The sequence below is a fragment of the Mus musculus genome, chromosome 2 (genome assembly GCF_000001635.26).
Source record: "Mus musculus strain C57BL/6J chromosome 2, GRCm38.p6 C57BL/6J".
Lineage (NCBI taxonomy): Eukaryota > Metazoa > Chordata > Mammalia > Rodentia > Muridae > Mus > Mus musculus.
This window is the reverse complement of record NC_000068.7, coordinates 4989758-5013310: the sequence shown is the minus strand read 5'-3', so window position 1 is coordinate 5013310 and position 23553 is coordinate 4989758. Positions and strand designations below refer to the sequence as shown.

Genomic DNA, 23553 nt, shown 5'->3' with positions numbered 1-23553 from the left:
AAATACTTGTAAAGAAAAGTTTGAATTTTACTGAAGAATGATCTGATAAATTATTCTCAACTCTGACATAATCTAGTTCCCTGAATCTGCACTATTCTAGGGATATTGTTTTCTGCGTCCAAAAATATCTAGCCTTTCCCTCGTTTACAGGTGTAGAAACAAAATCTGAAGAAATGGTAGTTCCTGTAGGTCAGACAGAGTGAAAAGTAGAAACTTTCATCTCTCTCTCTATTCAAATCCTAATATCTAAACTGGACATAGGAGCAGCAAAACTGGTTGGGACTTCAATAAGTTTACTTCCAGCAGGGAAACCAGTTGAGTGTTAACTTACAGAGATGGGCTGGAGCTCTGCTATGTGAATCTTAATTATGGGAATCTGCAGCCTCACCAACCGGAAGTTCTTTGCCCATAACAAAGATGGCCAATCAGGTTGCTCTACTGAGAGGCGGTGCTTCCCCCAGCCAAGGATCTGTGTGGTCCAAGAGTTCCGGTGGAGCCAATCAGAGCGTCCTCCACAAATGAACGCGTCGACGTCAGAGTTGGGCGGAGCCCAATTTAGTTTTTTGGCGGGATCCGCTGTGGACCGGGAAGAGGCCCGGGTCTTAGGTAAGCGTCACGGGGTTTGCGTGTGTCCGGAACTCTGGGCATCCACGCAGGGATTGGGGTCTGAGGGAGAGGCGCGGGCTCTGAGGGGCAAAGGCGCCGAGATCTGGATCCAGCGGAGCAGGCGACCTTTGGCCGAGGCTGGAACGGGCAAGGCGCCGGGGCTGGAAGATGGAGGGCTCGAGTGCTTAAGGAGCCCGTTTTGGGTTGTCTTCTCTTTTCTCTTCTCTTTTCTTTTCTCTTCTCTTCTCTTCTCTTCTCTTCTCTTCTCTTCTCTTCTCTTCTCTTCTCTTCTCTTTTTTCTTTCTTTTTAAATATTGGTTGATTATATGTAAGCTGTCTTTATACACACCAGAAGAGCGCGTCAGATCTCCTTACAGATGGTTGTGAGCCACCATGTGGTTGCTGGGCTTTGAACTCAGAACCTTTGGAAGAGCAGTCAATGCTCTTAACCGCTGAGCCACCTCCCCAACCCGGTTGTTTTCTTTTTTTAAGAGCGCCCTTTTATTTTTGTTTTTTAAAAGTTTATTTCTGCCGGACAGTGGTGGTGCACTCTGAAGAGGATCCTTATAACAAGCACACAGTGGTGGACAAATGTGCAGTTAACTAGGGCAGAGGGGCTCTAGAGGGAACCTTCGGGGTATGGCCGACTAGAAAGGCTCAGAAATTAGCTAGTTGGAGATGAGAAAGTACTCTAAAAGAGCTTTCTAGACAAAATGCCTAAGCTGAAAACAGTTCAAGAAGCTGAAAGCAAGCTAATCTAGCAGGAAGATGCAAACACAGGGAATTGAGGAAATAGAAACAAGGAAGAAGGTACCCACCCATTGCTTCTCAGGCGGGCATTGTGGATGTGGTTCTAAGGATAATTGAAAGCAGCAGAATGTAAATAAGTATACCGTAAGCCAGAACAGAACAAGTTAAGCACAATTGCCTGGCCTACACGGTAGGGTTTATATCTGAGGAAACACTAAAGCAAGGCAGAAGGCCATATCCAGATTCGGGGTGCACCAAAACCCAATCCTTTTACCAGAGTGGGTTCTATAGCCATGCTCCCACATACAACAGGAACAAACATGTCTTATAAATTGAATGCAAATGTTTGTTGAAGGAGGCTGGAAATCAGGTCCAAGAACCATCCAGGGAGCAAGCTATACTTGAGGTTAAAGGCCCTCTCTCTGCCTTTCCCCTCTGGGGCCTCTCTCAGAGTTCGTTCACTGTTTGGCAGAATGGCCAGGGTTCTGACAACCTGCTTCCACCTTCCCCAGGACTGCAATTAAAGGAGTTTGATACCATACCTAGCTTCAATGTTATCTTTCTATCTTTTTTTTAAAAAGATTTATTTATTATTATATCTAAGTACACTGTAGCTGTCTTCAGATGCACCAGGAAAGGGCATCAGATCTCATTACGGATGGTTGTGAGCCACCATGTGGTTGCTGGGATTTGAACTCAGGACCTTCAGAAGAGCAGTCGGTGCTCTTAACCACTGAGCCATCGATCCAGCCTTTATCTTTCTATCTTACTTGTTCTGGTTAGCGTGGAAGTCAAATCCTAACTCGTGGTAGAGCTATGTCTCTCCTGCTTCAATGGATAAAGTAGACCTCAGGTGCATTATAACAATAAAACAGGATAATAACTGTAACATTTCCCCCAGCCTGAGTAGTTCTTTTTTGCACTGAGTCTGTAGTAGTAGTCTCACACCTTACACTGCACTGTAGCTTGGTCTCTAACCACAGTTAGAAGCCAGGTAGAAGCAACAGAGTGCTCTGCATATGTGAGGGGAGGGGATGCCCCTGAGCTGTTGGTAATGGGAGAGGGGATGGGACGTGCCAGCTGCCAGGAGAACCCTAAGTTAGCAGCTGGGAGGTGGGGTTGGTGGATGTACCTTGTGAGAAGAGGCCAGTGACTGCTCTAATGCTGATTTGTATGCAGCCAAGGCTCCTCATTGCGTCTCCTGGACCGCCTACCTGATCCTCCTCTATTCTTGTCATCTCAGCTGTTCTTTTGACAACATGGATGGTAAGGCCTTCTAGTTTTATGGATTCCTCTTTGGTTTGTGGAAAACTACCATTTCATCCTTCATTCTACCACAAAGTAGCAGGGAGCCAGGACTGCTTAGTCACTTACATCCAACTTACATGTCAGACCAGGGAACTGAACTGGGTGGTCTGACTCCAGAGTTACTTTGCATGTGGAAATCTTTTGAAATGGTTTTAGTCTAGATCCGTTTTAAATTCTGGTAGTCATTTCTTTTGAATTTTGCTTGTTTTTTCAGGGATTTGTGCAAAGAAAAATCTCAGTGAAAAAGTATTGCTCTGATGAGCAAAGCTCATAGAATGCATGCGCTGATGATTCTAGAGCCACACAGAGTGCATGCGCTGATGATTCTAGAGCCACACAGAGTGCATGTGCTGATTCTAGAGCCACACAGAGTGCATGCGCTGATGATTCTAGAGCCACACAGAGTGCATGTGCTGATGATTCTAGAGCCACACAGAGTGCATGTGCTGATGATTCTAGAGCCACACAGAGTGCATGCGCTGATGATTCTAGAGCCACACAGAGTGCATGCGCTGATGATTCTAGAGCCACACAGAGTGCATGCGCTGATGATTCTAGAGCCACACAGAGTGCATGCGCTGATGATTCTAGAGCCACACAGAGTGCATGCGCTGATGATTCTAGAGCCACACAGAGTGCATGCGCTGATGATTCTAGAGCCACACAGAGTGCATGCGCTGATGATTCTAGAGCCACACAGAGTGCATGCGCTGATGATTCTAGAGCCACACAGAGTGCATGCGCTGATGATTCTAGAGCCACACAGAGTGCATGCGCTGATGATTCTAGAGCCACACAGAGTGCATGCGCTGATGATTCTAGAGCCACACAGAGTGCATGCGCTGATGATTCTAGAGCCACACAGAGTGCATGCGCTGATGATTCTAGAGCCACACAGAGTGCATGCGCTGATGATTCTAGAGCCACACAGAGTGCATGTGCTGATTCTATAGGCCCTGAGCAAGCAGACTGCAAGGGGGGGGGGGGGGGGTGTGAGCTGAATTTATTAGACTTTGTCCTCTTCAAGAAAGGTAAAAGCAAACATTGAAATTAATTAACTGTGTTGGGTGTGGTGGCTTAGCCCTTTAATCTCAATACTTATGAGTCAGAGGCAGGTAAATCTCTGAGTTCAACTGCATAGTAGCTGGGCTATATGAGATCTTGTTTCAAAAAAAAAAAAAAGGAAGAACTATATGTTCTGATTTGGTTTAATTTTATGTTTAATATGAAATTACCAGTGAAGTAAAATGTTACTTGATGATTAAAGGTCAAATAAAAGCAACTATGACAGAAATGCTAATGACAGCTAATTCTACATGATGAGTATTTAGGTATCTTTCTCCATTTAAAAGTAACAGTTGGACAGGTTATGTGTCATCTGCCTTTAATCCCAGCACTAGGGAGGCAGAGGCAGGAGCTCTGAGTTTGAGGCCAGCCTGGTCTACAGAGCGAGCTCCAGGTCAGCTAAAGCTAAAACAGACGAACCCTGACTGGAAAGACAAACAGGTAAATAAATAAAAATAACAAGAAGCGGCACAGTAGTCAAGGTCTACTTTTTTCAGTTCTTCCTTTCTGGTCAAATCTGATGAAACTCGGTGTTGTAGGAAGGTAGCTTGTTAAAGCAGTGCAGGGGGAAGATCTAGCCTAGTGCCTGGCCTGCTTGCTCACTCTTCCCTTTCCTCGGTGTCTTCTAAGCCCTCAGGTAGGTACAAGAGCAGCAGGCAGAGTGGCCAATCTGGAGGCTCCTTTCAATTGCGCTATCAGTGCTGACTGAGTGTGCCTGTCTCGGACACTCTGTCTGAGGTAGACTTACATTCCCTCCCATTTCTTCTAGTGGAGGAAGACGACTTGTGTCTCCTGACATCTCTACTGGAAGAGAATGAGGCAGTCTTACCTTGCAGCTCAGAAAAGGATAAGTCCTTGTCTCTGGGAGACGGGGACCCTGATGAATTTGATGAGCTCTTTGATGCTGATGGTGATGGTGAGTCTTACACAGAAGAGGCTGGCAGTGGAGAAGAGGGCAAGACTGGAAACCAGGAGGAACGTTTGGCCACTCTCTTTGGTGATGTGGAGGACTTAACGGATGATGAAGTTGCTACATCGAAAGTTGGAAACAGTGGCCCCCCTCCTGCTCCCAGCCAAGAGAAAACCAGCGAGGAGCTGCAAGGTAACCAGGATGTGACGGCGGCTTGCTTTCTCCCGTTTACTCATGAGACAGTGGGTGCCCCAAGTTTGACAGTATTCATTAAAATAACTGCATATACAAGGGTAATGACCAGCAGGTTTATTTTTCAAAAGGGTGGAAAGATGGCTTAGTAAGATGCATACATGAGGACCCAAGTCCAGAACCCCAGTTCGAGGAGTTAGGGACAGATGGGTCCCTGGGGCTCAGTGCCGACCTAGCAGACTCTATAAGCTCAGTGAGAGACCCCGCCTCAAAAAAATCTGTAGGAGCAACAAGGACTACAGACCACAAAGCCTTTGTGTGTGTGCACACACATGGCTGACCTTGAATGAGGGCGTAGATGGAACTATTAAAGTCAGCACTGCTGCATTCAGGGTCTTCCTTACATCCTTGTCAGCCAGCTAAACTTGATCTTCAACAAAAGGGCTCTGACACTGTCTGTACTTCTCACAGAATGTAGTACTTCACGATTTGTGTCCCCGGGGAGCCAGGGACAAGCCTTCAAAGCTCCCACACAGTCTGGTTGAGAACCAAGACCATTCCTGAACTGCTGTTTTGAGGCATGCCCCCTTTCTTGGTCCTGGCCCCTTCTCATAGATCTAATACAGAAGCCAGCACTGATCGTACTAGTTGTGGTATTTCAGTTTATGGTTGCTTGACCTCTATAACACAAGTTTGTACGAATTCCTTGTTGGGAATTTGTTGGGTTTTTGTTTTCCTGACCCAGGGTCTTACTATGCAGCTAGGCTGAGTCATCTCTCCCTCTGTCTCCCTCTGCCTCCTGAGCGCTGGAGTTACAGGCTTACGCCACCATGCCCCACTGAGCTCATGGCTGGCTCAGGTGTCAAAAGGTTGATTGCTAGGGATAAAAAGGTTTCTTAAGGAACCTCTCTGAAGTATATAACAGTTACTATGGGATTGTTTTGTGAATCTCAAGGTCTGGGTGGGGGATAACAGAAGTATCTCCAGTGTTTGTGTCCAGTACAGCATGTTATTCTATCTGATTCTTAATATACTTTTCTTTTGTAGATGAATTAAAGAAGTTGCAAGAGCAAATGAAATCCTTACAGGAGCAGCTAAAAGCTGCATCAATTAAACAGCCTCCAGGGACAGCACCCTTGCAGGAACCACCTGGTAATGTGACTGTAATTGTAGCAGTAATTTGCATTTTTGTTACCAAGAAACAATAGCGTTAGTATTTTCACCCAGCTCCTGCCAAAACTGTAGCATTCCTAATTTCTTTCATTTTCAATCGGGAAGATTCATCTCTGCAGCCACTGCTTAAGGAGAAGAGAATTCGGAGAATTCAGGAGTCAGCGTGCTTTTCTGCAGAGCTTGATGTCCCCACTTTACCCAAAGCCAAGCGGGTTGCTCGGAAGCCAAAGACTCCTGCAGGTGTGCTACAGGGCCTGCCTGGGTCTCACTGCTCAGCTCTGTTGAAAATAATACATCATTCTACTGGGGCGCGCGCGCGTGTGTGTGTGTGTGTGTGTGTGTGTGTGGTTTGTGACAGAGTTGCAGGCAAATGAGCTTGTGTGTATACAGACACTTATATACTTACAAAAGGTTGGGGTCCCTGGGGGCTGGAGTCACAAGCATTTGGGAACTACCCAGCAATTGCCACACACAGGTCTACTAGACAGCACTGCAGAGACCTGGATGAGTCACAAAGTGGCCTTGTTCTCTGGCGAAGTTTGATTACATGAGGCCTTAGACATCCAGCATTTAGAGGAACCTACATTCTAGGCCAGCCTGAGCTACAGAGTGAGACCCAGTCTCAAAATAACAACAAAAAAGTATCCTATATGTTGATTATGAAAAGAATGTGGTAAGTAGGTTTTATGGCTCTCAGTCATTCTCCACCTCTTATGCTAATTTCCTAGAGTCATCTTCAAGGATGCGTACACCCGCACAGCCACTACAGGTTTCTTCCAGTTTTCTAGAGCCTAACCACTCCTCTTCTTCGAGATCAAGCACACCCTCACCTCAAGCTGTTCCTGGAAACAAATGTAGCAGGACAATTAGAAATCAAAACACAGTGTCCCCAGGGAATTCTGGGGACCGGCCCCAGCAGGTTTCCCAGGTCTCTGTGGAAGCCTTCTCAGGCCTACGCCTCAGGTCAGTAGCTGTAACATCCCTTGTGTCCCTTTGTTCGTCCCACTAGATGGCCCTTAGTCCTGTCAGAGGATGGGTCTTCTAGAGGCAGTGTGTGCACGTGCCAGGTCTGTACCGCAGCAGCTCTTGACTGAGGAATCCTAGCACTGAGGTGGGCTGCACTCTTACCTCAGTGCACTGTGGTACGGCCTCTTGAAGGAAGGCTTGTCTACAAAACGATAGTAGTGGTTGGCACACACCTTTAATCCCAGCAGTCTGGTTCCAGAAGCAGGAGGAACTTTGTGAGTTCAAGGCCAGCCTGGTCAACATAGTAAGTTCAGAGCACCTAGGGTTATGTAAGAGCCCCTGCCTCCAAAACAAACAAACAAATAATGTTTACCTATTAAAAGGAAGTAGACAAAATAATAGATATTGAATCAGAAATTGGCAGATCAAAACAGTGGCACAGATTTCATTATAAAACTTTGAATGGGTGTGGTTTAGCCTATTATTTATTTTGTAGGATCCTAGACAATATATTCAATTTTTAAATATATACAATTGAAGTGTGATAGTTCATATCTTTGATTCTCACACACAGGAAGCTGAGGAAAAAGGCTTGGGAAATAAGGCTAGCCTGCATAGTTACATGGCCAACCTAACCCTCAAAGTTAACCAGTGGTGAGAGGGCTCGGTGGGTAAGAACACTGACTGCTCTTCCAGAGGTCCTGAGTTCAATTCCCGGCAACCACATGGGGGCTCACAACCATCTGTAATAGGATCTGATGCCCTCTTCTGGTGTGTCTGAAGACAGTGACAGTGTATTCGTATAATAAATTCGTATAAATAAAATAGATACAAAGTTAACAATAGTCTGAAAAGCAAAAAAAATACAGTTTAACCAATAACAGTACCTTCCTATAATTGTAATAAGATTACGAAAGTATAAAGTAAACTTTATAGGTAAATCTATGTCCGAGGAAAAGTAATCCTCACTTTAAAATTATTTTTTAATTTACTTTAAGGGAAAAAAAAATGCTTACTGAGGCAGCAAGATAATGAGTTCTAGGCCAATATGAGCTACATAGTGAGATCCTGTCCTAAGAAACCAAAATAACTAAATAAAAATAAACATGAAGTCCCCTGAGCCACTGGAAAGGTTGCTCCCTGTAATGTCCCCTGACCACTATGTGGTAAGGTTCCACATAGTCTGTTACCAGAATAATGACCTAGCAATTACCGGCTTCTTGTCCCAGGCGACCTCGAGTCTCCTCCACAGAAATGAGCAGGAAGATGGCAGGCCGGAAACTAATCAGACTGCCTCAGATCAAGGAGAAGATGGCAACTGAGAACCTGGAAGAGACAGACTGGGTGACGTTTGGGGTTATCCTCAGGAAGGTCACTCCACAGAGTGCTACCAGTGTAAGCTGCTTTACTGACTCCAGAGCTGCTCCTGGCTAGGCTAAAGGGGGTCCCCAGGGCTTCGTCTGGCACCTGCCAGCCCTTCTTTTAAAATAACTTCCAGTAGGCACGCACTCGTCTTTGGGTTGGCATTCTACAGAGAACGTTCCGCTGAGACACAGGCCGCACAGTGGGGCTGCGTGTCGTCCAGTTGTTCTGAGTGCATTTCAGGTCTCACCATTTAGGACACCTATGTTGTCCCTGAGATGCTGTCACTTCTCCTGTGGAGAAGGCCAAGTAATTAGAGTCCACAAATCCCAGAGAACCCTGTGAGAATAAGGTGCTGGGGTCCCTGGCCATGTGGGTGGGGTGTGCACTGAGATAGCTCTTAATAGCAGCAGCAGTGATAATTAGTCACCTGCTGTCCAGTCCTGTGACGGGTATAAATGACGGTGCTATAGCTGCTGCTTGTCTCATACTAGGGTGGTAGTGGGAAGGAGGGGCACACAATCGTCCCTGGGACACTGGGTGGCAGCCAGGCTACCTGCTAAGTTACATACACTCTACTAAATTTCCCTGTGGCCTGTCTTGCTTCTGTTCATCTTACATGAGGCAGGTAATAAAAGCTAAAGCCCAAAGAAAGAATTAATGTATAATTTGATATCCACACTGACACCCGTTTATTTGAGGTGAATTATGTCCAGCTATTTTTCTACAATAAGACTCTATTACATGGAGGCCCTGTAAGCCAGGTTCAAACGTTCGACTGAAATGAACTCTGTTCACTCCAGGGGCAAACGTTTAGCATCTGGAAACTGAACGACCTTCATGACCTGACTCAGTGTGTGTCCTTGTTCTTGTTTGGAGATGTTCACAAAGATCTCTGGAAGACAGAGCAAGGGACCGTCATAGGCTTGCTCAACGCAAACCCCATGAAGCCCAAAGATGGCTTGAAAGAGGTGAGGCTTGAACTCAGCTTGGACTGCTGGGCTGGTGCTTTCTGCACTTCCTTTTGTATCGGAAGCATCTGTGTTAATCTCCCTCTGGGCTTTTCCTGATTCCACATTATTCTGCCTCTTCATTTGCTGGCTCACTGCTTACCGATATTCTGTGAATCTTCTTATTGTAAATGGTTTTGAGTTAGCATCACAGTTCCCAGAGTTTATAACTTTCACGTGTGGAGTGAAAGAACAAACTTGTGGAGTCATTCGCTTCTCTACCTTTCTGTGGGTCTGGGGATTGAACTGGGGACTGCAGCCTTGCTCGGCGAGCATTTGTACTGCTGGGCCATCTCGCCAGCTCAGCTTTACTGAGCTCTCCCACTCGGGTCTCCTTAGGTCCCTGCATAAGTAACAGCCATGGTTGTATCAGGAAATGAGTGTGACACAGCTGACTGAAGTTTGCTTCATTAACCTTGCAGTCCTAGCTGGCGCTTGCAGTGAAGGCTGATCCTCACAGAGTGAGTGCTGTGTTGCTGTTGCTTCCTAACCAGTTGTGTTGCTGCTAACCAGTGTAAACTACAATGGCTAGATAGTTTTTCTGCTCTGTCCCAGCAAGAGCCTTATTTCCAGTAGAGAATGACAAAAGTCTTCATTTGTTGGTTGGGAGTGTATTTGATCATTCATAGCAACACATCAAAAAAACCCTTCATTACAGTTTCTTTAAACAAACAGTGGGATTTAGATGGGTGTGGTAGTTCACACCTATAACCCCAGCAGTTCAAAGGCCAGAGGATTGTCTGTCTGGGCTCCAAAGTCAGATCCTGTCTCAAAATCAAAATAACTGTGTGTGTGTGTGTGTGTGTGTGTGTGTGTGTGTGTGTGTGTGTAGCCTGTGCTGGCCTTGAACTAGCAGCAGGCCTCTTACCTCCAACTCCCAAATTCTAGGATTATAGGTATAAGTTACCATTCCCAACTGTTTTTCCTTTTCTTTCTTCCTTCCTTTTTTCTTTTTTAACTTACTGCCTTTATTAGTTTACTGGGGGCTGGAGGTGGGGTTCATGGGTGTTATCATATATGTGGAATTGAGAGGACAACTTGGGAGAATGGCTTCTCACCTTCCACCCTGTGGGTTCCTAGAGTTGAACTCTGATCATCAGGGTTGATAGCAAGTACCTTTACCCACTAAGCCTTCTTGCCAGCCCAACTTTCTTCCAAGTCCAGTCTAGTATTGTGATAGGTGCAGGAAAGTCACAAGTTTTGGACCAGTCGGGTCTATCCTCTTGTATACAGCAAGAGCCTGATCTCTCCTCACAAAAACAAAAGAGTAGAAACAGGCAGCTTAGTGTTGCCATATCTCTGTGAGTATCTTAGTTACTTTTTTATCCCTGTGAAGAGACACCGTGACCACAGCAACTTATAAAAGAAAGCCTTCCAGTTTCAGAGCGTGAGTCCATGACCATCATAGCGGGGAGCACAGCAGCAGGCAGGCAGGCAGGCAGCAGGTAGGCAGGCATGGCACTATAGTGGTAGCTAAGAGCTTACATCCTGATCCATAAATTTGAGGCAGAGAGACTATGCCCAACTGTGGACTTTTGAAGCCTCAAAGCCAGTGATAACACCTCTTCCAACAAGGTCACACCTCCTAATTCTTCTCAAAATATTTCCAGCCAACCGGGTACCAAATATTCAAATACATCAACCTATGGCGCAATTTTTAATTAAAGTAGTGAGTTTCTGCCTTTCCCTCTTGGTTACAAGATGACAGCGAATCACTATGAAGCAGAATACTTCATCTCCCTACCCTGGGTGGGGAATCTACTCATTGGTTATTGATCCTGGGTTGGGAGGCTCTGAACAGCTTGATATTTTCTGCTAAAATTCCTAGATCTGGTGGGAGGTCTTGCACAAACTCAGCTACCGGGGTGTGAATGCAGTTAGGCAGAACAACTCTGTTACAGATGGGCTGCTCTGTGGGCTCATCCCTCTAAGCTCAGAAGAACTGTCCAGTATAGATGGAGGCGTACCTGTGGCCAAGGTTGCATGGGAGGCTGGCTGAGGGATTCGTTGCCTAGCAACCACTGGGCCCTATGACTTCAAGTGACAGGATGCCCTGTTCTGGGAGCAAGAAGAGAACCCAGGCACCTGAGGACAGTCCTTATCTCAGCCTGTGTTCCTGCCAGGTAGACCTGCCTGAGAATTGGCAGCAGGGAGCAGGAAAACTGAGTCAGCCAAGGTCATTGAGACTGTCCCCCTCCACTTATCACCACTGGTGGCAGGATGAAGAAAGGGGAGCCAGCCTGTCTTTTTTTACTAGGAAATCAAGAACTTCCCTATCAATCCCTGTTTCTGGCTAATTTGCCAAGCCTTAGTCACATGACCATTGTGAGCCACAAGGAATTCTGGGAAACAGGGCTACATCCACTGTCTGCAGTGAGCACTCGGCCAGCCTGGACAGTCAGGATTCTGACAGCTAAGAGGAAGGAAGGGTTGGTTACAGGAAAGGGAGTCGGATTGAGTCTTCAGCACTGCCTAGTGTACAGCTGCTTAGAGCACTGGCTTCACGTGCCTTCCAAAACCAGCTCAGACTGACCTTCGCCCATTCGTAGGATAAAAACCGTAGCACTTACATAAGCTTTCTCTTACAGGTGTGCTTATCTATTGATCATCCTCAAAAAGTCTTAATTATGGGAGAAGCTATGGACCTGGGAGCCTGTAAAGCCAAGAAGAAGAATGGAGAGCCATGTACACAGACAGTTAACTTGGTGGGTCTCAAATCCTTTAGTATTTGCCTATGAACAGTCAATCATGAGGGGTGAGCTTTAGGTGCTGTGGTGGCGATGAGCAAGGGGGAGCACTGGAGGTCACAGGGACTCAGCGAGCGCATAGTGTTGTCTTGTGAGTCTAGGAGAGATGGGTGTCCCTGCTCCCCAGGCCGCTGACCAGAGCCTCATCGCGTCTTCTCCCCGCAGCATGACTGTGAATACTGCCAGTATCACATCCAGGCCCAGTACAAGAAGCTCAGCGCAAAGAGGACTGATCTGCAGTCCACTTTCTCTGGGGGACGGATTCCGAAGAAGTTCCGCAAAGGCACCAGCCTGAAGGAGCGGCTGTGCCAAGATGGTTTCTACTATGGTGGTGTTTCTTCCGAATCCTTCGCAGCGTCCAGGTGAGGCATCTCTCCTGACTGCTCTTGGGAAAGGATTTTGCTTCCCTCTTAAGAGCAAGCGGGTGGTGGACTGTTCCGCAACTGTCCTAGGGTGCTTAAGTGAGCTTCTGTCTTCTTAGATGAAGCCTGAGTGATCAAGGACATCTTTTATTTCTAGGGAGAGAGGAGCACATTGGGAATGAGTAGACAGTGAGTCATGTGAGCCCCTGCTTTACATTTAGCCAGATGTGAAGTCTTGTACCCGCAATCCCAGCTCTGGGGAGACCGAGACAGAACACGAGTCCATGACCAACCTAAGCTGTCTAGGGAGAGCGTGCCCCAAATGGAGAAGGCAGTCTGGAGAGGTAGCTCGGCAGTTCAGAGTGCACACTGTTCGTCAGAGGACCTGAGCTTGTGTCCGTACCCATGGCAGGCGGCTCAACCGCTGTAACGCTAGCTTCAGGAGGTCGATGCTCTCTGTTGTCCTCTCTGGGTCAGTGTACACAAACGTACTCTCATATACACATAAAGAGTAAATGAATAAAACCTTTTTAAGTGAAAGAACAACCAAGAGGTGAAGGCAGCAGAATCAGGAGTCCATGCCAGCCGTGGCAACATTCCAGACCAGCATGGCGCGTATGAGTTCCTGTATCAAAGCAAAAAAGGGTTGATTTTCTTGAGTGGCTGTTATTATTCTCTGTTGTTTTGGTGGTGTTATCGTTATTATTATAGAAGGAGTTTGCAGACCTCTTAGAAACCACTTCTAGCATCATGAACACGTGTGATGTGGCTCACGTGGGGCATGGTGATGCAGGACAGATGATCATGACCCTCTACTGGGATTCTAGACTGTCTAAGGAACCCCAGGTGGTGTGTGACCATGTCATCTTGTTCCTCAAGCAAATTTGTAGGATCTCCATCAGTGATTTAATGTATAAACCAGAACTCCTGGGCTACCAAGCTGTGGCCGGCAAAGCCTGCATGCATGGGGCTTGAGGATCTTGGCCCGTTGGTAACAGGTTCATTGGGAATCCTCATATTGTTTGGGAAGACAATGAGGCTCAAGCACTTTTTCTCTGCTTTGGCACTTGTCGTTACAGGGCGGCGGCCATTGCTCCTAAGAAGAAGGTTCAAACCACGCTGACCAATCTGGTTGTCCGGGGCACAAACTCGATCATCCAGGAAACAAAACAAAAGCTTGGTAATCCTTTCACCCGTCCTCTGTCTCCAGTGGACGCAGTGTGGGACTGAGAATGGCTATGGCTTGCTCATCACCTGAGCTTAGTGGTCGATGTGGCGTAGGCTAAAGGAGAAAGCTTGGTGACTGAGCAGTGAGAGAAATCTTCAGCCTGATCTTAGCGGGTCAGCCTCGCAATATCCAGCAATATCCAGCATTAGTACCACGTTCCCGGCTGATCTCATCAGTTACCTTTCGCTAAAATAGGCCTAGTTAGATAGTGCTGGTCCACCCACACCTTTGGTCCTAAGAGTGACCAGGAACCTGCATGCATATCTTACTCATGCATATTCCAGAAGTGGCATGTCCATGGGTCCCACAATCCTTAGGGGCTTAGTGTTACTCATGCATATTCCAGAAGTGGCACGTCCATGGGTCCCACAATCCTTAGGGGCTTAGTGTTTGATGCCTTTGCTGTCCTACTAGTCTGACCTTTAAGTTAAAAGTTCTGAATTGGCTGGAGAGCTGGCTCAGTGGTTAGGAGCAACGACTGCTCTTCCTGACATCTTGAGTTCAGTTTCCAGCCACCACAAGGTGGCTCACAGCCATCTGTAATGGGATCCAATGCCCTCTTCTGGTATGTCAGAGGACAACTACAGTGTACTCACATACATGAGTAAATCTTAAAAAAAGAAAAAAAGTCTTGCTGTTTGTTTGTTTTGATTTTTGGTGGTATTATTATTACTATATCTGATTCACTAACAGGTTACTAAGTCATGACTGTAGAGTTTAAAACGTGATCTCACATGATATCAAACCATTTACATTTTGAGTCCTATAAAATTAATGTCTACATGTTTCAGGTATTCCCCAGAAGAGCTTGTCCTGCTCTGAGGAGTTCAGGGAATTGATGGCCCTGCCCACATTTGGAGCCAGAAACTTACAAAAGCATCTAGCCAGAGCCAAGGCTTCAGGTAGAGTCAGCGTATGTGATCATGGGGTGTGTGCCCATGTTCCCCAGATCTTTTCTACAACCCCTCAGTGTGTGGCCTGTGTTTTAGGGAGTTCCAAACCTGCCATCCAGTCCATCTCAGCATCAGCCCTCTTGAAGCAGCAGAAACAACAGATGCTGGAGATGCGGAAGAGGAGATCAGAAGACATACAGAAGCGGTAAGAAGAGCAGATCCGGCTCCCTGCCTCCAATCAATGCTCCTGCTCCCAGAGCCTGCTGGTGTGGAGAGCAGTTACTGTGCCCCTGGGAACGAGGAAGGAGACCGTGTGGAGAGGTCTTCTGAGCACTGGCCTTGAGCTCAATTGTTTATCTGCAGAATGAGAAATCTGGGTGCTGTGGTTCTGAAGTGAACAGACTTTGTTATTTCAAACGTGTTGGGCATGGGGCTGGCAAGATGGCTCAGTGGGCAAACGTGACTGCTACTAAGCCATACAAGCTGGGTTCCATCAACAAGGAAATTGCAGTGCCATTTTTGTTAAGGGCTTTTGTTTGATTGGTTGGTTTTGGTTTGTTGGGGGGTTTTTGTTTGTTTTGGGGGGTTTGGTGGGTTTTTTTTTTTTTTTTTTTTTTTTTTGGTTTGGTTTGGTTTAAGTTGTTTGTTTTTCAAGATAGGTTTTTCTGTGTAACCTTGGCTCTCCTGGAACTTGTTCTGTAGACCTGCCTTTGAACTTGAGAGCTGCCTGCTTCTGCCTCCTGGGTATTGGGCTTAAAGGCATGTGCCTCCACCATCTTGTTTAGGTTCTTTCTTTCTTTCTTTCTTTTTTTTTTAATTTTCTGACAGTTCCGTACATGCCTATAAGGAATTGTAGTAATTCACCCGGTGCCATTTCAACTTCTCCTCCCTTCTTCCTTGTGAAGGGTTTCTTATGTATTCCCTTCCTGAAGGATAAACGGAGAAGCAGGGCGATGCAATGAGGCCCTGAGGTCTTACAGCTAACCACACACAGATTTGTGGTTATTTGCCTCTGCATTATAATTTTAGATGTGTGCTGTAGACAGCATCTCTGGCCAAGCCAGTTGGTAAAACGGTCATCAGCTAGGAAGTGATGGAAAATCCACACTATACTCAGTTAGGCGAGAGAAACCTGTGTTCTTAGTTGCTAGTTTGAATTATTAACCAAAGAAAGGAAATTGTTTACCAACAACTAATTGTCCACTCAAGCTTATCCACGGTCTCCTGATCTGTTTTGAGTTCTACGTCTTTTGAGCCTCGGGTATATATTTATCGTTTATGTTTATTTACTTTGGGTTTTGGTTGTAGCATGGAGCCTAGAGGCTAGGGCATGCTAGACAAATAAATGATGTACCATTGAGCCACATACCCAACCCATATTTAGTTACTTCCTATTCCTTTTTAAGATTCCTCCAAAGCTCAAGTGAAGTCCAGAGCCCAGCAGTGCCGTCTTCCTCTCGACAGGCTGCTGCCCAGTCTCCTCGAACTGGGGCTGAGTTCCCCAGGTTGGAAGGAACTGCAACCCCACGGATGCCCAAGCTGGGCAGAGGCATCTCAGAAGGGGACGATGTTCTCTTCTTTGATGATTCACCACCACCAAGACCAAAACTGAGCGCAGCAGCAGAAGCTAAAAAGGTAGCTGGGGTGTCGGGCAGCCAACGGGGTGCTTACTATGTATGCGTGAGGACCTAAGCTTGGATCCCTAGCACTCAAGGAAAAAGCCAGGCATGGTGGCTGCATGTGACCCTGGGGACAGGCAGGAAAGTTAAGGATTTATTTATTTTTGCTGGCTTCTGTCTTCATTGCTTGGCTTTGCATTCTGTGACGAAATGGTGTTAACCAATCATCCTACATAGTTCCAAAGCAAGTGCAATGTGAATGGTATCAGCATAGAGCCGCTGAGCTTATCTACGAACTCAGAGCCATCACTGCTATACATACAGTTCCTTGTCAGTCTGGAGGAGGCAGCCCCCAGGAAGGTATTGTTCTACAGCTGGAGACAGTAGCCTTAGGACTACAAACTGATGGTGCAAAGTTCAGCCTCTTAATCAGGGCTGCAACTGCACTGGGGCTCTCGTAACTGAAGTTAGGAGTTGTGAAAATTCTATTACTGATTAAAGGTTATGAACACAGTGTGCAAAAATTAACTCACAGTCAAACACAGAACAAATCCAGGCTATTCGTGGTAATCCTTGCCTGTGCTGATGGAGAGACGTCACTACAGGCCTGCTTCTGAACCTTCCACGTGCGCACTTTGTCTGACATCTCAGCACGTGGCACCAAGGAGCACTGTGACACCTGGCTCAAGGTCCATGCTGGTTTATGTAATCGTCTGCAATGGTTTTGGTACATGCTCAGTTTTCTACTCTTGAAAATGATTTAAATATGGAAATTCAACATAATGGCTTGTTTACAGCAAGCAAAGACATTTAATATTTCCCTGCTGTTATTCCTCAGCATGGAAGTATCAAAAGTAAAAGTCTCTGAAATGTATTGTTAGAACATTTGATTTTAAAAGTTGCTAAATGAATTTTTGGATAGACTTTCCAAAAATTTCCAAAAGTGCCCTAAACATACTTCTGCCATTTCATATTGCGTATTTCTCTGAAACATCATTTTTATCTATGTGTAGACTTATTTTTGTCCCATCAACTTTTAGTGCCATCTTTTGTGTGTGTGCATGCACATGCCACCCATGTGGTCGGCAGACAGCTTGCAGGAATAGGTTCTCCGCAGCTACCGTGTGCGTTCTCAGGTTAGAGTTCAGGCAGCGGGCTTTGCACACAGGGCCGTCTCACAGCCCAATTTCTGTTAGAGAACCAAGGGCTGTGGTCTGCAGTATCTCAACTGACTGTCTATCTGTTTGTTTCTAGTTAGCTGCTATTGCAAAATTAAGGGCAAAAGGCCAGATTCTCACAAAAGTAGATCCAAACAATACTGTAAGGAAGCAAATGGATGGCCGAGCCATGCTGGGAGTGAAGGAGCGTGTGGAGAATAGCAACACAGTTTCTCCTGAAGGTATTGTGGCGTCGCCGTCATGGTGGGGGACAGAGCCTGTTTAGAGAAGACAGGGTCTAAGCACAGCTTACCCTCCAACATCAAGTGTTAGTGTGGGTCTCAATAGTCCAGGTTGCCTCGCTCCAGCTCTGTCTTCCTGCTCCAGAGTCCTGAGGACTGGGTTTCCAGTCACTGCTGTATCACATGAACTTGGAATGGAATTGTGCACAGTCTGAGCAGGTGGCAAAGGGTTGTTCCCTGGATCTTTATGCATTTTATAGTAACATAAGATTTTTGAAAGCAATTGCTGTTTTTACTTTTTAAAGCACGGGAACTCTAAATGTCATTTAAAATAGGCTTATAAGTCAACTTTTTGTTCTTCTGTCACCATAATCAGAAGTAAAGAGTGTCTCTTCTTGTCAAGAACTCCACCTTGGTCTATGCTCCTTAATCTCTGCTCGATTTTTGGTTACTGTTTGTTTGTTTAAACAAAGTCTCGGGCTGGTGAGATGGCTAGGCAGGTAAGAGCACTGACTGCTCTTCCAAAGGCCCTGAGTTCAAGTCCCAGCAACTTCATGGTGGCTCACAGCCACTGGTAAAGAGATCTGAAGCCCTCTTCTAGTACGTCTGAAGACAGCTACAGTGTACTTCTGTATAATAATAAATCCATCTTGGGGCCAGAGTCAGCAGGGACTGAGCGAGCGGAGTTGACCGGAGTGAGCAGAGGTCCTAAAAAATTTCAACTCCAACAACCACATAAAGGTTCCCAACAGCTCCAGTGTACTCATATACATAAAATAAAAAAAAAATAAACAAACAAAGGCTCATTCTGTAGCCAAAGTTGTCTTCAAACTTGGCAATCCTTCTGCCTTACCTTTGCCAATAATGGGATCGTAGGCCATCATACCCAGCTTTCTGTTCACTGAGGTCACCCTTGCCAGTTACAACTGGGGTCCTGATGTCAAGGTTGAAGGGGCTGGTGACCGGGAGAGTGAAGGGCAAAGCACACTGGTTCTCTCTCTCGGTCTTCTCAGTAAAACCTAGAACCTTGTTCTACAGAGGAGCTGGAGCCTGCCAGGAAAAAAAGGAGAGAGCAGCTTGCCTACTTAGAGTCCGAGGAATTTCAGAAGATTCTAAAAGCAAAGTCCAAGCACACAGACATCCTGAAAGAGGTGAGTGCCCAAGGAGTCAGGCCAGTGTCATTCAAAACCAGGCTCTAGGAGGACTGAGGAGTCCTCTCACAGCAGTGAAGACGTGCCTGGAGAGTGCATGGTTTGCTTTACTAAGCAGGGGCATTTTAAATGAGGGTGAGGGTGTGTGTGTGTGTGTGTGTGTGTGTGTGTGTGTGTGTGTGGTGTGTGAACTCACTTGGTTTGACTACCCACTCCAGAGCTGTATCATCCCTCTTCAGAGGCTGCTCCTGCCCCCATCTCTACAGCTCTAATTGCTTGGGGCATTCTTGTGCCCTGAGCATTTGGAGTGGCCATCACCTAGCCGATGGGGCTGTCGTTCGTGGGGCCGTCTGTATGTGCCTTCCCTCTGGAGTCTGTGGGACGCTGTGTTGAATTGGTTGTCTGCTCGTACACTCAACTTACTGCCACTGCTGATAATCACGCTGGCTTTTATTTGAACTTCTTTTAAAAACCAAGTCTTTAAGTCTTTTTAATCTTCTTTTATTCCCTATTTTAAGGTTTTTTGTTGTTGGGTTTTTTGGTTGTTGTTTTTTTGTTTTTTACCTATTATGATCTTTGGCTTGCAGTTGGTCTACTCTGTGTAGGGGTCTCTTCAGTTCTGCTTTTATGATGATTGAGCTAAGTCACGGCTGTCATTATTCTGAGCAGATACTGGGTTTGGTGGAGTTACTCCTGTGGGTTTTGTCATTCAGGCTGAGGCTGAGCTACAGAAATCCTATTTTGAGCCACTGGTGAAAAAAGAACAGATGGAAGAAAAGATGAGAGCCACCCGGGAAGTGAAATGCCGCGTGGTGACGTGCAGGACGGTGCGTGGGGGCAGGGCTCCATTTGGGTCGGGGCCGACTCGGCAGGAACTGAAGAATTGTGAGATGTGGGGCCGTGGCTTGTAATATGTCATTTAGAGTTGAAAATAAATAGCACAAGATAGACAAAATTCAGGTTCTCTGCTTGACCTGGAACTGTGCAGTGAAGTGTTTGTATGGAGAATCTGCTGTATGGCACTAGGATCAAGTTGTTCTATTGCTGTTTGTCAAGTTCTGAGAAATTCTGATGTATTTATTGATAGTTCAAGTTTGCTATCTCTGGGACCTTGACCAAAATTTAAACAAACAAAAAGGTAAAAGTATGTATTTTGAATCTCACTATTAGCTCTGGCTGATCTGAAACGTACTATGTAGCCAAGGCTGTCCTTGAGCTTGCAACCCTTCTGTGTCAACCCAATAGGGCAGACATTAGAAAATAGGGATTAGTATAAGAGAGAGTCAAGAGCTCCACTCGAGCCTGGCGTGGTGGCTTATGCCTCTGACCCCAGCTTTTGGGAGGTAGTAAAAGACTGTATATGAGCACAAGTTTGGAAGCCCAGCCTGGGCTACAGAAGACAGAACCCCATCTCAGAAGAGAAGTGTATCACCAAAGATTAGTGGGTCAGGTTCCAGCCATGGCAGAGCATGGAGGGCCCTGACAGCAGCTCCTCTTCCTACCTTCCAAGCCGCTCACCCCTGTGTGGTCTGTGTCCTCTGTGCAGTGCACCTATACCCACTTCAAGCCTCTGGAGACCTGTGTCAGCGAGCAGCATAACCTCCACTGGCACGACGGCGTGAAGAGGTTTTTCAAATGTCCCTGTGGAAACAGGACCATCTCCCTGGACAAGCTCCCAAACAAGCACTGCCGGTATGAACATCTCATGGGCTTCTCTGTCTCCATGGTACTGCCTGCATGGTCCCCCCATGGGGTCATCACCCCAAGCTTTCCTGGAGCTCCTGATACCCCCAAGTTGGAACTGTTAGCTGAGACCCTTGAGAGGTAGAGCCTCCCTCAGCTGAAGAGTGTGCATGGTGGCCGGCTGAAGCCTCGTCTCTCAATTCTTGACCTAGAACATTCTCCTCCAGTAGACAGAAGTTAGTGCCTACATGGCGCCCCTCACTGGGACACGCACCACTGTGTAGTGCGATCACCTGAAGTTTCATATCTGCAGTCTCCAGGTTACAGAGGAGTGGAAGGCTGCTTCTCAAGCCATTGAAGTGCTTATTCTCTGTAACTTTGAGCATGACCAGAGATGAGGTGGATAATATGGTACCTCCTTGAGCAGCTCTTCCTTGGATGAAGAGATGAGGTGGATAATATGGGTACCTCCCTGAGCAGCTCTTCCTTGGATGAAGAGATGAGGTGGATAATATGGGTACCTCCCTGAGCAGCTCTTCCTTGGATGAAGAGATGAGGTGGATAATATGGGTACCTCCCTGAGCAGCTCTTCCTTGGATGAAGAGATGAGGTGGATAATATGGGTACCTCCCTGAGCAGCTCTTCCTTGGATGAAGGGGCAACTTTTTCCCTGTGACCCCACCCCCACCCCCATTGTCTTCATGCCGTTAATATGTTACTATTGAGCAAAGCCATTTTTTCTGTTTCAGTAACTGTGGCCTCTACAAGTGGGAACGGGATGGAATGCTGAAGGTATGTGTGGTAATCCGGTAACCCGTTTTCCGTTACTGTAACAAAAATTACCTGAGATAATCAGTTTTAAAGGGGGGAAGGTTTCCTTTTTTTTTTTTTTTTTAAAGATTTATTTATTATATGTAAGTACACTGTAGCTGTCTTCAGACACTCCAGAAGAGGGAGTCAGATCTTGTTACGGATGGTTGTGAGCCACCATGTGGTTGCTGGGATTTGAACTCTGGACCTTCGGAAGAGCAGTCGGGTGCTCTTACCTGCTGAGCCATCTCTCCAGCCCGGAAGGTTTCCTTTGGTTCACAGTTCTCCCGTTTCCACCTGGTTGGTCTGTTTTTGGACCTTTGGTGGGAGAAGATGACAAAGACTTGTTTATCTCATACAGAAAACAAAAGATCCCTGGGTCCTCCTGTTCCTTCAGGGTCTCATCCCCAGTGGTTTAAGAACTCCCACAAGTCCCACCACCTCCCAGGAGCACCAGCTTGGTGCCAAGCTGTAACAGATGGCCCTGGGAACATTCTAGACATTATCTAGCTGGGTAGTACTGTATTCTAATTCGTGATTAAGTTGGTGACCCAGGAAAATAGAGATAAAGTGTCTCTTCCTCGTGCACTCTCCTCCTAGGAGAAGACAGGTCCAAAGATAGGAGGAGAGACCCTGCTGCCGAGAGGGGAAGAGCACGCCAAGTTTCTGAACAGCCTCAAGTGACTCTCTTCAGACACCGCCCAACCGGCCTTACTCCTGTGGCTCTGAAAAGCAAGAGATTGGCTCTGTGCTGTCCTTTTTCCTGGTTGACTCTGTGAGAAAGAAGTGCTTGATAACCATGGTGCCTACCCGCTTTCCTCCATGTGCTGGCCTGACACCATATTTGACACTCATGTGCATATGGGAAACCGGGGCACTGCGGCTTTTCCTTGAGTCACAGATGCCTGCCCCAGAACTGAAAGGTGACTCAAGAACTTTGCCTCTGTGTCTCCTTCAGGTGTTAACGTGGGCACGAGAGACAAGAGAGCTAACATGGCATGGGTCTCTCCCCACTTCCGTGCTCAGTCCTTATGTGGAACATGAAGCCCAGGCTGCTTGTCTGTAATGTCCCAACCCCCCCTGGTTCTGGTGATGAATAGCGCTGCCTCTGTGTAGTCTGGATCTACTGACACTGGGTACCAGGGTTTCCTTCTGTTGACTGTGATTGCAGCTTTTTCTCTGACGGGAAGTCAGCAAGCCAGTTTGTGACTCAGTTCCTTCGTATGGAGAAAAGTTTCTCTGCCTACAGTGCCATGGGACTCGGATAGAAATGCCTAAGCTCTCCTCACCTTTAGTGTGGGTTTATTTAAAATAAAGTTTGATGCTCCTAATAAAAGCAAATGTACAACTTGAGAGGCTGTGAAACGTGACTCAGAAACCAGCTACACAGACAGAACCCAGGACTCTGGGTAGGCCTACAGGTGTGCTTACTATTGTGTGTGTCACGAAGGCCAAAGCATAGCTAATGACAGTAAATGTGTACTTCTTAGATTAGGCTAGCTGGACAAACTGTTTTCTAACGGTATTTGACCCATGTGAATGCTGGTCCTGTCTAAGGGTAAGATAAATTGGCAGGATCTAAACTCTAGCTAGACTTGGTTTTGTCCAAGACAAGAGGGTAATTCTGTGGAAAGCAGTTCTAGGAAATACACGGTTGAGGCTTTAGAGCCAAAGATTGCATGCCCCAGGTGGCATCCAGCTTTGTCTCTGCTCTGTGTGGGCTGAAGGCGCTAACCATTGTAGTCCCTGTTTCCCTAAGGTCTGGCCACCATTTTTTAGAGGTCTTTGTGCTTACAACAGGGTTTGGGCTTTGGTTTCTAAACTCAATAAAGAAAATAGTAAGGCTCACTGGTGGTTCTCTCCACCCCTCCTCACCCCGAATATTCTGGGAATATTATTAGTAAGAACTAAAGGCTTAGGACTAATCTGGAGAGTGATGTACCTGAAGTCCGCAGCACACATGCAGGGATCAGGAACAGCAGATGGCCGCCGGTGGGAGATGTGTTCTCATCTGCTCAGGGCGTGGCTGGGTCTTTGATGTCTATAAGATGTCCAGGTGCTTACAGAGCTCTGGGGACCTGAGTGTGGGTGCCTTTATTTCTTTAATTTTATTTTTAACTCCTAAATAATTAGAAACACAGTGGAACCCCTTCCCACGCTCACAGATATTATTGGAAGGTTGAATTTGTGTTCATCATGTGTGTGTGTGTCTGTGTGTGTATGGTTTCCCAGAATATTCAGGGGTGAGGAGAGGGGAGAGAACTACCTACCCATGGGCCTTGAAAATATTCATTAATGGAACTAACCTTTTAATCCTGC

At 46.5% G+C, this 23553-nt stretch overlaps 1 protein-coding gene across 2 annotated transcripts; it reads left to right on the top strand.

The window, feature by feature from the left end:
• The first annotated feature begins 519 nt into the window (after positions 1 to 519).
• Mcm10 (minichromosome maintenance 10 replication initiation factor) lies at positions 520 to 22587 on the top strand. Of its 2 annotated transcripts, none has more exons than NM_027290.3 (20): positions 520 to 606; positions 2536 to 2622; positions 4499 to 4831; positions 5879 to 5983; positions 6110 to 6244; positions 6733 to 6967; positions 8200 to 8365; positions 9136 to 9303; positions 11931 to 12047; positions 12255 to 12451; positions 13531 to 13631; positions 14471 to 14581; positions 14669 to 14777; positions 15979 to 16207; positions 17446 to 17590; positions 18629 to 18741; positions 19455 to 19568; positions 20288 to 20433; positions 21174 to 21216; positions 21835 to 22587. In NM_027290.3, the coding sequence occupies exons 2-20, from the start codon at positions 2616 to 2618 to the stop codon at positions 21916 to 21918; spliced, it is 2658 nt and encodes an 885-aa protein (NP_081566.2). In that variant the 5' UTR covers positions 520 to 606; positions 2536 to 2615; the 3' UTR covers positions 21919 to 22587. The 2 variants fall into 2 exon arrangements, with proteins under 2 accessions (NP_081566.2, NP_001292188.1); NM_001305259.1 differs by lacking the exon at positions 520 to 606 and adding an exon at positions 967 to 1416.
• Positions 22588 to 23553: the final 966 nt, after the last annotated feature.